The sequence below is a fragment of the Dama dama genome, chromosome 15 (genome assembly GCF_033118175.1).
Source record: "Dama dama isolate Ldn47 chromosome 15, ASM3311817v1, whole genome shotgun sequence".
Lineage (NCBI taxonomy): Eukaryota > Metazoa > Chordata > Mammalia > Artiodactyla > Cervidae > Dama > Dama dama.
Window position 1 is genome coordinate 80620548 of NC_083695.1, and position 18205 is coordinate 80638752.

At 47.0% G+C, this 18205-nt stretch overlaps 1 protein-coding gene across 1 annotated transcript in view; it reads right to left on the bottom strand.

The window, feature by feature from the left end:
* AFAP1L2 (actin filament associated protein 1 like 2) overlaps window positions 1-18205 on the bottom strand; it is a 114997-nt gene that overhangs the window by 40692 nt on the left and 56100 nt on the right. Inside the window, exon 2 of the mRNA XM_061162730.1 lies at window positions 1448-1576. Within this exon, the coding sequence (XP_061018713.1) occupies window positions 1448-1576 (129 nt within the window). The remainder of the gene's footprint in view (window positions 1-1447; window positions 1577-18205) is intronic.

Sequence of the window (18205 nt, forward strand, 5' to 3'; positions counted from 1 at the left end):
AGGTGACGCTAGTGGTAAAGAACCCACCTGCCAATGCAGGAGATATAAGAGACACGGGTTCAATCCTTGAGTCAGGAATATCCTCTGGAGGAGGACACAGCAACCCACTCCAGTATTCTTGCCTGGAGAATTCCATGGACAGAGGAGCCTGGTGGGCTACAGTCCATAGGGTTGCAAAGAGTCGGACACTACATTCTCAATTAAAACCACTGAAGAGAAAATTAAAGTGATAAGAATAAAGTAGTACTGCTTATAATATTCTTTACTACTCTTATAGTCTGTAGATTGAATTTGCCCTCCTCTATTAAAAATTTTCATAGTGGACTTAGCATGCACACACACACATGTGTATATAGTTGTCAAAACTCACTGAATTGACTACTCAAGATCTGTGTACTTGACTGGATACAGAATCTAGCTTGATTAAAAACATAGAAAAGATAATTAACTCAGGGTTCTTTGATTTGTTGTTGTTTAGTCACTAAGTCATATCTGACTCTTTTGTGACCCCATGGACTGTAGCCTGCCAGACTCCTCTGTCCATGGGATTCTTCAGGCAAGAATATTGGAGTGGGTTGCCATTCCCTGCTCCAGGAGATCTTCCCAACCCAGGGATCAAACCCGCATCTCCTGCGCTGGCAGGCGGATTCTTTACCACTGAGCCACCAGGAAAGCCCTGTGATATACAGTCTCAAAGCAATGTCTTCCAGTTTTCCTTTGGGCTGTATGACTCTGGACAAGCTATGTAGACTTTCGAGGCCTCGGTCTCCTCATCTGTAATAACAGCACTGACCTCATAGGAGTGTTTTGAAGATGAAGCCTTGTTAACACATGTGTAGGTGGGAGGATCTCAACGAAACACTAGCTGTTATTATAAAACTAGTTTATTTTTCCCTTCTCTACTTTCAACCATAGGAAAAATACTTTGAAAACACTGCTTAAAACCTCTTTGTGGGCTACCATGTTGAGAGTTCGTGGGGCTACCACACACGTCCCATCACTTCTGTGCTACTGTTACCACCTGCCGTGTCCTAGTAAAAATGCATAAATTAAGTCCTAACCCTGAGCAGCTCAGAATGTGACTGTATTTGGAGAAAGGCTATTCAAAGAGACAATTAAGATTAAATGAGGCTGCTGGGGTGGGCCCTGTTCCCATATGAATGGTGTCGTTACAGGAGAGGAGATTTGCGCACTGACGTGCACGCACCGGAAGACGGTGTGAACACGTGGGGAGAAGGGGACCATCCGTACACCAAGGAGACCGGCCGCAGAAGGAACAGACCCTGCCAACACCTTGATCACAGATTTTTAGCCTCCAGGACTGTGAGAAAATGAGTTCCTGTTGTTTAACCCAGTCTGGGGGCCGTTCTCACAGCAGCTCTAACACACAGACGACCATCTCCCCGTTTCCGCGGGGACCCTTCCCCAAGGCCCCGACCACACTCACTGCTGCTCTTGGTGTACAAGCGGAGAAGCTCGGCCAGGCCGCTCTTCTTCACCACGGCCGTGCTGCTCAGGTTCTCCTGGTCAAGAATCCTGAGGAAGTCATCCAGCTCCGTCAGCAGCTGCTCCAGGGCTGGAGACAGAAAACAGAAGACACTCTTAAAGCAGCTGCCTTCTCCCCAAAGGCCCCACTCAGATACACCTCTGATCCCATAGCATCCCATGACGGATCTGGTCTCAAGGGGAGGCATGTGGGGTGAGGTCAGGCAGCACACAGGGGACCCAGGCAATAGGTATGATTCCCAGCACCAGGGTGGTGGGGACAGGCCAACACGCCCTTGGCTTTGGGATGGACAACCTCGGCCAAAGCTACAGGGCCACCATCTGCTGGAGTGACAGTAGTCAAGGTGGCCCGACCAAGTCCCTCAGGCCATGAGAATCTGGAAACAGGATTTTCTTCCTCAATTAAAGAACAGCTCAGGGTCTGGGGAACTTGAACACAGATCAAACCCACAACCATCAAAAGAAATGCTGTGGTTGTTAAATCTTTCCCCAAGGATGGGGAAACACAGAGTCACTCCAGGGAGATGAAACAGTGATTATGCTGTCCCTGCAGGACTATAGACAGCCCATCAAAAGTCACACTTGGACAAACCCAACCTTTCTCCAAGATTCTTCAGTGACTGAGAATCAATGTCACGAGTCCAGCATCACTCCCAAGTTGGTTAAGGGCTGCGGTGCCTCGGGATCCACAGCCCTTATTTGTGGTGTCTAATAGGTGTCTCTCAAGTGTCACTGTTACAGATTCCTTGCCTGGAGAATCCCAGGGAAGGGAGAGCCTGGTGGGCTGCCGTCTATGGGGCCACACAAGGTCGGACATGACTGAAGAGACTCAGCAGAGTAGCAATAGGCGTCTCTCAAGTGCCACTGTTACAGAAGCACTTGTTGACTTCTAGCTGGAAGCACCTTGCAGAAACTATTAGTGCAGTGGGCAACAGCATAGGTGCAGGACCTTCACCACATCATTACTGTTATTGTTGTTATTGTTAATGACCTAAATCTCAACTAAGAACAGAATGTCAGACACTTCCCTGAAGGTCCAGTGACTGAGACTCCACGCTCCCGACACAGGGGACCTGGGATCGACCCCTGGTCAGGGAACCAGATCCCACACGCAGCAACTAGGAGTTCTCATGCTACAGTGAAGATCAAAGATCCTAAGTGCCGCAACTAGGGCCCAGTGTAGCCAAGTAAATAAATAAAAACAAATATATATAAAAAGAGAACAGGATGCAGCATTCACGGGTGGGGTCCTCATCTTGGCTCTCTCCCTGCCCAGCTGGCTCTCCTGAATGTGCTCATTAATGGCAGTGGTTTTGAGGGTCTAAACAGTGCTTTCCAAACCTGGCTATATTGGAATCACCTGGAGAGATTTTCAAACTCCTGATGCCCAAGCCACACCCAGATGGATGATAATCCAAGCCTCTGGGAGTGAGACCAAGGGGTCAGTAGTTCTCAGACCTCCTCAGGTGATTCTGATATGCAGATATTTTATTTTTGCAGCAGTAAACCTGACATACTTTTAATTAAACTATCCCTTCAATTTTAAAAAATGCAAAGAAAATGAACATGTTTAAAAATGCCCTTATTTACAAGTTAGTACACTTTTTACTTTGACATTCAGGCTTTCTTAGACAGCTTTCAGCATTATTACTTTTTGAACTATTAAATTATTTTCATTCTTCCCTGTCACAGGGAGTTAACAGTGATGGACTTAAGACACATTTTTTTTCCCTTTTTTTTTTTCCCCTCTTTTTCTCTAACCAGAAGCTTGGAAGACCACAAGGAAGAAAAAAAAAAAAGATCTGTTATACATGATAAAGTTGTCAAGAAATGTCTTATTCCTAGAAAAGAAACTTTTCATCTGTTGAGCTTTTGAAACTGTGAGCTTTTGAAGCTGAGAAGCATGGGTCTGAACACAAGGCCAGGGGCCACACCTGTGGGCTCTGCTTCCAAGGCAGCAACCGAGTGGCCTAGGCCTGCCCTCCACCACCTACTGCGGGAACTCCGAGCAGTCGCTCAACCTCCAGGCTTGTTCCCTCCTCTGTACCGTGGAGAAGAGCAGGTGGGCCCCAACCATCTCACAAGGTTGGTGTAAAAGACAAAACCTGTGAAGCTCTCCACAGCTTCACTTGTGAAATGCTACACTAACCACACGAAGAGCTCTGTCATCTCCTCCCATCCTGTGGCATCATTAGTTATTTCTTCTTCTCCACCTTAGAGTGCTCATCTCTAAGCTCCGCTTTAGAGAAAAGCACAAAACCTTGCCCCTAACACTCCCTACCACGGAAGCGGGTGGAAGGAAAGGAAGGTCACTGCCTCAGAGCAGCCTTGCTTGACCACCTTCTTCAAACTAGCTATTTATTATCATTTTCTAACTCAACATCTAGGCCTTCATAGCCCTAGTAGTAGGGCTATGTGGTAGGGCTACTTCTTAGTAATAAGAATATACCTCATTTTTAAAATTTGTAAATGAGTAACATCAATAACAAATGAAATAGTAGTTTTTATTTACTTGCTCATTTTTAACATGCATCTTTGTCTTTCTCACCCTGGTCTAGTCTGTTAGCTCAATGAGAATCAGAACCACATCCATCCTAATCCTTGGCACTTCACACTGTTACAGGTGTTGAATGAATGTTTATGGAAAGAATGAATAAATAAATGAGTAAATTTGGCACCTACTAGCTCACAGCAACTCTAGGAGGTAAGCAACATTATGCCCATTTTGCAAATGTAGACCTCAAGGCCCAGAGAAGACCCATAATGTCCCACACGGCCGGTGGCAGAGAGCTGGGTTTGCTGTCTGTCTCCAAGACTGAGCTCCTGGCAACACCCCAACTGATAGCTCCATGTAGGGCCTTCTTCCAGCATCCTTCAAAGGCCTGGCTCCCCAGAACTGGACCAGAACCCGAGACTACCTGCTAACCATCCCCCTGACCATTAATGAAGCCCTCACGCTCCCCTAGTTCTAAAAGAGCACTCAATGGCCTCTTTTTGTTCAAACACCCCTTTGACTCTCAGTGGGGCAGTAGCCTCTGACTTCATTCCTGAAAAACCAAACTCCCTGGAATGAATATTGCTGTTGACTGGGAGAGAGCTGGAGGAAGCAAAAGGGGATGAGGATGTTTATTTCAGAGAAGAGAGACAAAAGTCTGGACACATGTGATCATCAGATCAAACAGCCTGCTCACTCAGATGAGTGGGTGGATGGAAGATGCCCTCATCTCTGCCAGAGACAAGATGAGTAGATGGTGAGTGATAGGCAAGGCGAGATAAGAAAGAAGCCACATTGGGTAGCTCTGCTTGGCAAAGAACCATGGACCAACAGCAGAGCCTCCTGCCCCGTCCTTAGGTATTGGGAAGAGCACCCTGAGAAGTCTCCAAGAGGCCAGTGGCTTTTGCCCAGTTTTACTTAAAATTGATCAAAATCTTTATGGAGTGAATTTTGAAAGAGCACCAGCAAAAGTTCTCTGGGCTCACTGGATTAGTAAGTCCCCTACCTACAAACGAGTTCCATTCCGAGAGCGTGTTCATAAGTCCAGTTTGTTCATTAAGTCCAACTAACACAATCAGCTCTATAGTACTGTAACAGATGTATCATACTTTTCCCACAAATAATACATAAAAAACACAAAAATTAACACAGTTTGAATCTTACATTTTGCATCTTGAAAAGTCCAGTAGTACAGCACAACCTTATGGAAGAAAGTGAAGAAGAACTAAAGAGCCTCTTGATGCAAGTGAACGAGAAGAATGAAAAGTTGGCCTAAAGCTCAACATTCAGGAAACTAAGATCATGGCATCCGGTCCCATCACTTCATGGCAAATAGATGGGGAAACAGTGGAAACAGTGGCTGACTTTATTTTTCTGGGCTCCAAAATCACTGCAGACGGTGATTGCAGCCATGAAATTAAAAGACACTCCTTGGAAGGAAAGTTATGACCAACCTAGACAGCATATTAAAAAGCAGAGACCTTTCTTTGTCAACAAAGGTCCATCTAGTCAAGGCTATGGTTTTTCCAGTGGTCATGTATGATGTAAGAGTTGGACTATAAAGAAAGCTGAGCACCGAAGAATGGATGCTTTTCAACTGTGGTGTTGGAGAAGACTCTTGAGTGTCCCTTGGACTGCAAGGAGATCCAGACAGTCAGTCCTAAAGGAGATCAGTCCTGGTGTTCATTGGAAGGACTGATGTTGAAGCTGAAACTCCAATACTTTGGCCACCTGATGCGAAGAGCTGACACCTTGGGAAAGACCCTGATGCTGGGAAAGATTGAGGGCAGGAGGAGAAGAGGACGACAGAGAATGAGATGGTTGGATGGCATCACCAACTCAATGGACATGGGTTTGGGTGGACTCCAGGAGTTGGTGATGGACAGGGAGGTCTGGCGTGCTACAGTTCATGGGGTCGCAAAGAGTCGGACATGACTGAGCGACTGAACGGATCTGAATGGCACAACCGCTGGCATACAGGGGCTGGCAGTGAGTGAACAAGCAAGAAGAGTTACTGACTGGAGGAGGGAAAGGATGTGGGAGATGGTAGAACTGAAGGATTTTCAACAATAGGAGACGGAGGGCAAGCTGCAATTTCACTCATGCCTGATGTTGATGGCACAGGTTCTGGTTTCTCACAGGATTCAATTCTATCTACTCTCTGGGAAAAAAATGATCCAGCAACATCTGGGTAGCAGCTCCTTTTTCCTTATCACAGAAGACATGGTAGCTCTGGATTGCATTCTGGACGGCTGCTGCAACCTTCACGTACTGTCCTATGCCTTGAAAACTAACAGTGCCTACTCAAGTGCTTCCCCTTGCCATTTACTGCATCGTGAATCTCTTTGGTTCTTCAGTTACTTCTTCTTCCTCTTGTTTCTCTTAATCCTTTCTCTGGGCCTCTATTTCCATTAGGTGTTCAATGCACATTCGCATCTTTGAACGTTCACAACTTGAAGGTTCGAATGTAGGGGACTCACTGTACCAGGTGAGACCCTAGAGTGTGCCCAGCACTCAGCAAGGCCCTCAGCCTAAACTTACTGGGAAACTGGAAAGGCAATCAGGACTATGTGGTTCTGGTCTCTTGCAAGCTCGTTGGCAGAGCAAGACCAGCACAGGTGAAGTGATCAACAGACCAAGCTACACCGCCAAAAATTCAAGAATCAAGCAGGTGATATAACTTCACATGTGATAGGAGGTCAGACAAGAGGCTGAAGGCTGGAAGGTTTCTAGGAAGAGGCCATAGTAAAGTAAGGCTTTGTGTTGTTTTTTGTTCGGTTTGGTTTGATTTTGAACAGCTATTCATGAGTTTCCTATTGGCTGCAGAAACTCACAGGCTAAAAAGCACTGAGTTTCAAGAAGGCAAACTCGGGAAAACAAAGGCTAAATGACACTGCTCCTTGAACTCAGCTGCAGTGGATAAGGAAAACTGAAAGAACCTTGAGAAACAATTAGGATCTCAAGCCACATTTTTCCTGACCTTCTGACCTCTGCCGGGCTGTTACTCCTGCTACCCCTGCTAACAAAAAAAGAAAAAAAGCCGAAGAACTGAAAATGTCTCTTGCTTCCACATCCTCAGCTATTCCCAAGAGCTGCCTGATTCCTGGAAAACAGCCTTTGTTTATTTCTTATATGAGCAAATACATACCAAGCCAAAGGATGAAAAGCATCGTGCCTGGCTCTGGGGAGACAAAGATGCTTGGAAATGGGGGTGCCAGTGAATACACCGGGTAAAACAGAAGTGATCCAGGGACACCTCCAAGGATCAGGGATGCACCAAGAAAAGAAACAAACTCAGGGGTTCTCAGGGGGAGGAATTTATAAGCTGGTCATTGAGGATGAATAGGAGCTCGCCAGAAAGAGGCAAAGGCACTCAAGGAAAAGGGAATGAGATGCTCAGACGACTCAGGTACCAAAAGCACATGGGCATCTGAGAAACCATGAGTAGTGCTGTGTGTCAGGGCACCCAGAGCAGACGGGCACAGTGAGTGGGCTTCAAAGGGGAGTAGGGGGGCTCTGTGGCCAGACCTGCAGAATCAGATCAGGTAGGCAGATCATAAGGGCTTTATCTACTTTGCTAAGGAGTTTGTGCCTTTTCCGGTAGGGCCTCTGGGCAACGCAGTGGAGGAGGCCATATAATACTATTCTCCAAGCTGGCTAGAAGTAAAATAACTCTGCCAACTGTGGGGAGGACAATGGAAGGGAACTGGGGACAGGGAGGGGAAGCAGGGAGGCCAGCGAGATGACTGCGTTAGCACAGATGACAATGATGACGGTGTGTCCTAATCACAGCAGTTGGGACAGTGCAGGGTGCTACACCCCCCACCACCTCCAATTCTCCCGAGCACTCTGCAAGTGTGGAGTGGAGGAGTGCGCTCCTGAGGCTGGATTACAACCTAACTCGTCACATCCACATTCAGCAGTGGCACTGGGGCTCCAGTCCCAGTACTGGCTGTCTGCAGACTGTCCCCAGGGCAAGTCAGAGAGGTTCCCTGGATCACGGCTTCTGCTTCCCACTCCTCCGTACTTTACAGGGTAGCAGGGGACAGGATGGAAGGGCTGGACTTGAGACAGGTGACGGGTAGCGGCCGTGGGTCTCGGTGATCATTCCATTAGACGTGGAGACTGTGAGCGAAGGTGCCCGCGGGTGGCCAAGGGATGCAGAATGCCACCAGACACACAGGCCTGAGGACCCTGCAGTCAAGCGGGCATCTGTGGTCCCTGCCCCTGGGGAACCGATGGGCCAGGCAGATGGGAAAGATGGGGAACACTGAGAAAGCAGAAAGCTTCCTTTCTCGTGAAAAGAGCTGAGCTAGGTGAAAGGTAAGCCCTGGGGTTGAAGAAAGACAGGACCAGAAGCCGCAGGAGTCACAAAGTCCAGAGGTCATCTCCCTTCCTCTTCGGATCCATGACATCCTTCAAGATCTGTCTAGGTCCCTTGTCCACAAAGCCGCCCATGACCGAGCTCCCTGGCCAGCTCTGCCTCCCCACATCCCTCACTGTCAAAGTCAAGTTGTTCACGGTCGTCTCGGTTTGTGCCAGGTCTACATTCCGGGCTAGGCCTGAGCCCAGTTCTGGTCAAGGGTCAGCCTCTGGAAGTCTGGGCCTCTGACAAGGCACTAAACACAGAAGAGGCCAGGGATGCTTCTGAGATAATACCCTCCAAGGTCCAGCCACAGGCTCCCCCGATCCCAAAGTAAAGCATTCTGCTGAAAACTTTTACAAGCCAAACAAGCAGAAGGTGAAGCAGCAACTGTCTTTTTCTGGAAAAACGAAAATCCTCTTTGGATGGATTTCAGTAAGCCAAAGCAAAGGTATTCATGTACCTGCTTTCCTCAAAGCCAAGTGGCGTGAAGCAACCTTTGGAAAAGCAGGGGAAACCAAGAGCTCAGGACCTTGAAAACAGCAACTGATAAAAGCAAGGGCCCAATCTTGCGCCAACCCCAGTGACATTTTAAAGTCCTCAGAGCTCAGAGGAATGCGGCCCTTTCATTGCGACCCTGGAACGTGCTCAGCTCCCTTCCCCCACCCCCATCCCCCCCCCAAACTGCTCATTTTGGTCTCTTCCTGGTCCTTCAGCAGAGGGAGGGGAAAATAAGCGTGTTGTTCAGTGTGGAAACTGTAGGCCCTTGTGCAGGCTTTGCATCCTGGCTCTGTTCAAGTTCAGAGCTGTCTGCTCACGGTCTGACAGCTCATCAATAAGATTCTTGTTCAGGACTCGCAAGGCCCACGCGGAGCTGGACGGGTCAACTGCGCGATTCACTGCCCTCGGCCCAGCCAGGCTCTGCCTCCAGAAGACCTCCTCCTCCGGTTCCGCTCATTCTGAGGCAGTCCCGCTTTGTGGTCACTGGGTTCCCAAACATACATGTCTTCCCAACATGCCAAAAAGCTGCTCCTCGTGGTTCCCCTGCTGTTTTATGCACGTATTTTTATTTATTCAGCTGCATTTGCTGAAGACCCACAATTCAGGGTGATTTTTCATCCAAACATAAAACTAAGCAGAACTCTTCTTTAAGTATAAAGACATGCATTCCCCTCCGTATCCCATTGGTTTCCAACATGAGCCACTATAGACATATTATCTGCATGAACCCCACTGCTGGAGACCAACTGAAGTCATGAAGCTGGTGACAGTTTCTGTGATATGCAAGGGCCTCAGGTGGGTTGCCATGGAGACCAGAAAATGCCAGCAGATTTCTTCTGATCCTAGAGAATCCTCAAGTTCTCAAGAATGAACTTTTGGGGCTTCCCTTGTGGATCAGTGATAAAGCATCTGCCTGCCAGTGTGGGAGACAAGGGTTCAATCCCTGGTCCGGGAAGAGCCTGCGTGTCATGGAGCATCTACGCCCGTGTGCCACAATTACTAAGCCTGTGCTCTGAAGCCTGGGAGCTGCAACTCCTGAGCCCATGTACCTCAACCCCTGAAGCCCTCTTGCCCCAGCCCCCATGCTCTGCAACAAGAGAAGCCACTGCAATGAGGAGCCCGCACACTGCAGCAAAGAGTAGCCCCTGCTCCCCACAATGAGAGAAAAAGCCTGTGCAGCAACAAAGACCAAAAAATACATACAGCCAAAAACACATACATTTATCTTTAAAAATAATTATAAAAAAGAAAGAGAATGAACTTTTGGAAAACATGCCCCTTTGCTCCACCTAAAAGGAGATTCCCTCCCCCCAGCCCTTTAAGAGGTCAAAGCCTCCTTTTTTTTACAAGAGCCAAATGCCAAGTCAACCTTTACCAAGTGCCCGATGTACTGGTGGGTATGTGCCAGGCATTGTTGACAGGAAGTGGGTTTTTTTTTTTATGGTGGTAATACAATATAACTTCAGGTTTATTTACTTTAGCCACTTTAAAGTTCACAATTTGGTGTCTCAATACCATGCAAATATCACCACCACTATCTAGTTCCTGAACTTTTTCATCACAAATTCATTAGGCACTGGCTCTCCATTCTTTCCTCCCCCAGATTTATGGCAACCACAATTCCGCTTTCTGTCTCTACGGATTTGCCCATTCTGGATAATTCATGTAAATGCAATTATATAGTATGTGACTTTCTGAGCCTAACTTCTTTCATGATTCATCACGATTTTAAGATCCATCCAAGCTATAGCATGTATAGTATTTCATTACTTCTTATGGCTCAGCAATGTTCCCTTGTATGGATATACCACCTTCTGTTTAACCCTTCATTATTAATGAGGAAGTGAGATCTTATTACACAAAAAAACTTTTTAATTGGGCTATCATTTCTGTACACAGTAACGTCCTCTGTTTTTACTGCATACTTCTATTGTTTTGACAAACACACTCAGCTGTGGCAATTCTCACAACAGTCAAGATGCAGAATATTTCCATCACCCAAAAAGTTCCTTTGTGCCCTTTTGCAGGTGACTCCTTCCTCACTCCCAGGCCCTGGCAACCTGCAGGAGGCTCTCAAGACTGCATGGGACTCCCAAGACTGGAGAATGATGATCCTTTTACTGAACAGAAGGCATCTCAGATTTGTCCACTGTTGTACATGTATGAGAACTCTGTTCCTTTTGATTGCTGTGTAGTACTCCACCCTACGGTTGCGGGAAGCCCATATGTCTCCATAAATTCAAAGGTATCTTCTTTGCTGGGTGCTTTAACACAGACACTGCTGGTCTCTGTGTCCTCACACCAGTTTTTCATGCTCTTGAAGGCACCCTTTTGCTGACTTTCAAGGGCATGACTTGAACACCAAATGGATGACCACTCAGGGCATACAAGTAAAAGGCATACAAAAGACAAAGCAGTGATTCTTACCAAAGGCCGCACACTGGAATCACCTGGGGAGTTAAAAAATATATATTCCTGATGCCTGGTCCATCCCCAGAGCTTCTTCTGTAATTGCTCTGAGTGTGGTCTGGGCCTCAGGAGTTCTCAAAACTTTCCAGATGAATCTACTATGCAGCCAAGGATATGAACCACAGAGATAAAGGTGTGATGGTTGCTTCATGAAAAGTCTTTTAAATTTAGAAAACTATGTATAAGAGTCCTTAAAAACAAATCTCCATAGTGCTGCTATATAACTCCATTCTGATTTCACAGGGAGAACTTTCTAGGTTCATGCTTATTACATAAAGTTGTTGTTCAGTCACTAAGTCATATTTGACTCTTTGCGACCCCATGGACTGCAGCACGTTAGGCTTCCTTGTTCATCACTATCTCCCAGAGTTTGTTCAAACTCATGTCCATTGAGTCAGTGATGCCATCCAACCATCTCATCCTCTGTTGCCCCCTTCTCCTCTTGCCCTCGATCTTTCCCAGCATCAGGGTCTTTTCCAATGAGTCGGCTCTTCACATCAGGTGGCCAAAGTACCAGAGCTTCAGCTTCAGCATCAGTCCTTCCAATGAGTATTGAGGGTTGATTTCCTTTAGGATTGACTGGTTTGATCTCCTTGCAGTCCATGGGACTCTCAAGAGTCTTCTCCAGCACCACAATTAGAAAGCATCATTTCTTTGGCATTCACCCTTCTTTATAGTCCAACTCTCACATCCATACATGACTGGAAAAACCATAGCTTTGACTATGCAGACCTCTGTCGGCAAAGTGTATACAAAGCTAGATACACTTGAAAGTGGTTTTTTTTTTTTTTTTCTTCTAACATCTTTTCCCTCTGGACAGTGAGGAAGGGAAGTGTGGAAGACAAGAACCAAGAAGTCTTTGTGTTTACACATCACAGAACTCAGTTCTTTGTCCTGCTTGAACAAGTGGGAGTTCTTATCACTGACAATCAGCACCCAGAAGATTTGCAGGCTACCCTCCTCGGTGGGCTATCATTGATCCTGTCTGCTTGGACCTCAGGAGAGTAGCCAGAAATGTAAATAACTTTCTCCAGGATAAATACTCCAGGAGTCTTTATCTCCATCTCCAAGAAACAGCGAGGGGGAGACGGCTGTGCTCCATTTACCAGGGCTATGACTGCATTGCTCCCTGCTGAGCCTGACCTTCACGGTCAGTCTGTCATCCTTTTTTTGCAAGATCTGCCTTTTCTCACCTATCTCGGAGTCTCATCACTTAAACACTTTCTCCAAGAAAAGGCTGCTCTCTGCACTCCCAGATTAGCTGTGTGGGCTTGAAGAGAGTGGACAGATGCTCTGCTGCGGCTTGCACTCCTGGAAAAACAACTCGAGCTGCTCACTGGTGACCTCTCAGATGGAACAAACCTCCCCAAGAGCAGAATTCCAACCCCAGCGACGGAGCCAGCTGGAACTGGAGCCTCTTAGATATGGCCCCTCGGAAATTCACACAGTAACCGCTAAAGACATCAAACTAAGCACAGCAAGGCAGAGAGGCCAAGGACCTGCCAAGGGCCACTTTCCCTCGGCTTCAACCTGCCCAGAAGCACCACCTGGCCACCCAATCCAAAGCAGAGGGGCTATGACTTGGCGATTCTCCCATTTCTAATTTTCTATTTGTCCCATGAATGCAAATCCTTAGTCCCCAGTGAGGCTGAAAGCTCTGAGTAGGTAGGGACCACATCTTCTGGTTTGGTTTCCCCCACTATGAATGACAACCCACTCCAATATTCTTGCCTGGGAGATCCCATGGACAGAGGAGCCTGGCGGGCTACAGTCCATGGAGTCGAACAGAGTCAGACATGATTGAGCAACTGACACACCACGCTTAAACAGTGCTTTGCTCAAAAGTCGATGCTTGGAAAACATCTGCTGAGCACAAGGCTTTCAGAGACACACACAGACAGCCGCCCCCCAGTGAAGGCTCCTCCTGAATTACCTTGCACTGAAAGTATCTGGGCTGGTTTGTCCAGTAGGACTGGGCAGAGGGCTCACCAGTTACAGACCACAATTCAGGTCCCCACAGTTAACAGCTCTGGAAGGACCACCCAGAGGCAGCCCCTAGCAGCGGACCTATTTCACAACTGGATAGCATTCTGCTGGGAGAACGTTCTCCACGGTGCAGGTGGGAAGGGCATGGAGGTGGCTGCTCCCCCAGAGACCAGGAACCTAGGGCTGAAGGAGCTCAACCCCCAGGTCACTCCAGCAGTTCAGGGGATACAGGAGGGCAGGGGCGGGGCAAGCCAGGTTCCAGCAGCCATCAGGGTCCAGGCCAGACAAAGAGGCTTTGGGGCCCAGGGGGCCTTTGTTCCCCTGGCTCAGTTAGGACATTCCTTAAATGCAATCTGCCAGAAGAGTGGCTTCATTCAGACTCAGTTATGCGGGTGGGAGGCGCAGAGGTTCAGCTGGGTGGCTCCCTGCATGGCAAGACCCACAACAACTGGTACAAACCATTTCAGTCTCTGAACGAGGGGTCACTCAAGTTCACTTTGGAAGTATGGGAACTACAGTGTCTAACAGAGAAGAAAAAAAAAAAAAAAGGCTGGGAAATAACAGTGGTTATCGCTCGGTGGAGGGGTTCTGGGAAATTTTTCATTCCTTCTTTATATCCTTCCCTGTTCATCAACATAAAAGAGCAGTGACTTATTACACGGAGAGAAGATGCTGCCCAGGGGCTGCTCTGCTTTCGGTTTTGGCTGCAAATTAAGGTTTGGACTTATTCACTGTTGGACAAAAAGAACAGAAACTACAAATGTATGGAAAGAAAAAATAATCACCGTCCTGTTCAGATTTCCTGTTTCTTTCCAGCTTTTGGCAACAGGAATGACACGTATCGGGCTGATACACTAGTGGGGCCTCTTGATCCTGTTCAGGCCTCCACCAGCAAGGTCAAAATCAGCCACAGCAGTCCCAAACCACCACCACCTTGACCTTGGGATCAGCCAGCAGTAGGCTGCCCCAGCCTGATCCAGTGCCCCCTGCCCTACATAGTCAAGAGCCCTTCCTTGGGGCGCCAAGGAACTGAGCTAGAGAACAAAGGTCTCCCAGCCCCCCAGCCTCTCTACCTGGCCTGGACCCTGGTGGCTACTGGACCTGAAATTCCTCACATTCCCTGTGAACTGCTGGAATGTCCTGGGAAGCTGGGGCAGAGGTGGGGGGGCGGTGCTCATGTACCTTTTGGAAATGACCCTGATGCTCGGAGAGACTGAAGGCAAGAGGAGAAGGGAATGACAGAGGATGAGATGGTTAGATAGCACCACCGGCTCAATGGACATGAATTTGAGAAAACTCCAGGAGATGGTTGGAGAAGGAAATGGCAACCCACTCCAGTATTTTTTTTTAATTTATTTTTTAATTGAAGGATAATTGCTTTACACAGTTTTGTTGTTTTCTGGCAAACCTCAACAATGAATCAGTCATAGGTACACATATATCCCCTCTCTTTTGAACCTCCCTCCCATCTCCCCATCCCACCCCTCTCGGTTGACACAGAGCCCCTGTTTGAGTTTCCTGAGCCATTCAGCAAATTCCTGTTGGCTATCTATTTTACATATGGTAATGTAAGTTTCCACGTTACTCTCTCTCTCACCCTCTCCTCCCCTCTTCCCATGTCCATAAGTCTATTCTGTTTTTCCATTGCTGCCCTGCAAATAAATTCTTCAGTACCATTTTTCTAGATTCCATATATATGCGTTAGTATGTGATATTTATTTTTCTCTGACTTACTTCACTCTGTATAATAGGCTCTAGGTTCATCCACCTCATTAGAACTGACTCAAGTGTGTTCCTTTTTGTGGCTGAGTAATATTCCATTGTGTATATGTACCACAACTTCTTCATCCATTCATCTGTCAATGGACATCTAGGTTGCTTCCATGTTCTAGCTATTGTAAATAGTGCTGCAATAAACAGTGGGATACATGTGTCTTTTTCAATTTTGGTTTCCTCAGGGTATATGCCTAGGAGTGGGATTGCTGGGTCATATGGTGGTTTTATTCCTAGTGTTTTAAGGAATCTCCATACCGTCTTCCATAGTGGCTGTATCAATTTCCATTCCTACCAACTGTGCAAAAGCATTCCCTTTTCTCCACACCCTCTCCAACATTTATTGTTTGTAGATTTTTTTTTTTTTTTTTATGGCCACTCTGACCGGTGTGAGGTGATATCTCACTGTAGTTTTGATTGGCATTTCTCTAATACCACTCCAGTATTCATGCCTGGAGAATTCCATGGACAAAGGAGCCTGGCAGGCTACAGTCCATGGGGTTGCAAAGAGTCAGACATGACTGAACAGCTACCAGTCACTCATTCGCCAGGAGACAGTGGAGGACAGAGGAGCCTCCACTATTTGCTTCATGGGATTGCAGTTCATGGGACTGCAGAAAGTTGGACATGACTGAATGACTGGACATGTACCTTTCGCCCTCAGCTCTTGGTCCAGAGAAAGCAGTGTCCTCCATGCCCTTCCCACCTGTACCAGGTTCCAAATTTACACTGCTTAATCCTAATTCCAAATCATGGCTCAGCCTTGGGTTGGTTTCACCACATACAGGCTGTGTGGCATTTGGAGAGCTTAACTGAGCTCTCTGTGCTTCAGTTTCTCATTTGTAAAATGGGATTAGTAACAGTATCTACATTTCATAGGATTGGTAGAAAGATCACAAAATAACCCCATTAAGTACACATACTAAGGTAAATGTTAATTGCTATATGTATATGTATGTAAAGTAGCTCAGTCGTGTCCGACTCTTTGCAACCCCATGGACTGTAGCGCGCCAGGCTCCTCTGTCCAAGGAATTCTTCAGGCAAGAATACTGGAGTGGGTTGCCATGTCCTCCTCCAGGGGATCTTCCCAACCCAGGGATTGAACCCTGGTCTCCTACAATGCTGGCAGATTCCTTACCGTCTGAGCCACTGTTAAGTAAATCCTAAATCCCTCCTATAAAATGGATATGGGAGACCCTCCATAAACACACACTCACTCACACACACACATAAACACATTGTAAGTTTAGTAGAACAGTTTCAAAAAAGTGATCAGAAATATCCTTGTTTGTTTTTGCAGGACTACTAAGCTATGTCCTGGCAGAAAGGCAGCAGGGGTAACTGAGGTGGAATTTGGGTCGAACCTCTCTGGAGAACCATATTGCTCGAAACACATAATGCTGAAAATAAATAAGCGAGGGTTTTCCAAGCTTTCCATAGCTCCCCAGTCCAGCTTAAACTGACCCCAGAAACCTATGTGCAGAACAAGAGTGAGTGGTAGGCTGTAAAAGGAGAGGTGGCTACCAGGTCCTGGGCTTTTTTTCCACCCTATCTAACCCCAGCCTGGGCAACACCCCGTTGAGAGCAACCCAGGTAACATTCCTATGGGCAGAGAGCATAACACCCCTGAAGACATTGCTCAGCAGGGACAACCCAAGAGTGTGTACAGTGGATCTTACCTACAGTTTTCCTCCCTTCCCAGCATCCACTTGCCCTTCTCATTTGTACCCAAGTTCTCTTTGGGAAACCCTTTCACCCAACTGTATTTGTGTCTTATATAGAAGTAAAAGCCCCACCTCTGACTCCATGGCAACCACACGACCTTGGAGTTAGCCAATCAGAGTGTTTCCTTCCCTTAGCCACAGTGATTGGCTTAGATGGCTTCCTGATGAGAGCCAAACCAATGGGCATCAGCCCTGGGACTCTTCCTGGAACTATTTCTTGATCTCTGAGCTGCTAGAATGTCAGTCTGGGGCCATCTTGGCCATCTCCAGGAAGAGCCTCCCAAGGATGGAAAACAGAGCCTAGATATTCTGACCGTTCAGCCCCGACTCTAACTAGCCTTCTCCTCTACCACTCAGTTATCGACAACCAGGACATCCCATTTTTTGATTAAGCCAGATTGAGCTGGAGTAATAAGCAAATCTTTACCAAGGTAAAGTAGACTTGGTTAAGGGAATAAACTCTAGGTATGAGGTCAGAAGGATTTGTTGATTCTGAGCCCTGATGTTTTCAGTGTGACCCTCCTTTGGCCTCAGGTTTTCCCTCTGTGAAATGGGGATGAAAATGCCTACCCAGCAGGATGAACTGAAACTATATATGCAGACTGCCGGTCCAGATTCCAGGCTCAAAAAAAAAAAAAAATATGCTGTGGTAGTTGACTGTCCCTTTGCAAGAGGGAGAACCCGGCTCAATCTGGCTTAATCAAAAAAATGGGAAAAAAAGACTTTCACTTATTCCAGGCAACACTGATGGATTTCAAGACAGCCAAGGCCTCCAGGGCAGTCTGACAGGGGAAACAATGGTGGCAGCTCCAACTCTCGGCTCAGGGAGCAAAAGAGCTGGGAAAGAGCTTGCCATCCCCAGACCGACTCCCCAGTGCCAGGGTCAGACCAGAAGGGTGGAACAGAAATGGGGAGGGTGTGGTTGTTCAGCTGTGGCAGAGCACAAGAAACAGGTCTGCCTAAAATGGTCCTTACTACTACGAGGCGTGGGGAAGCAAGAGTCTTCACACAGAGGATCGATTTTAATAAAGCTGGCAGGTATGAATGGCTTTCCAGCTAGACTAGTCCTGCTTTTGCTGGTTAGAACATCTCCAATGGACGAGAACTGATAATCAGGCAGAGACCATATCTAATCCCATATGTGAACCCCATCAACAAGGAATCAGTTCCCAGCCTGGTAAAAGTTAGCAGTCAATAATGAATGGAAGCTAATGGAGAACAGTATGGAGATTCCTTAAAAAACTATAGAGGTACCATATGACCTGGCAATACTATTCCTGGGCATATATCCAGAGAAAAACATGGTTCAAAAGAATACATGGACTGCAACATTCATTGCAGCACTGTGTACAACAGCCAAGACAAGGAAGCAACCTAAATGTCCATTGA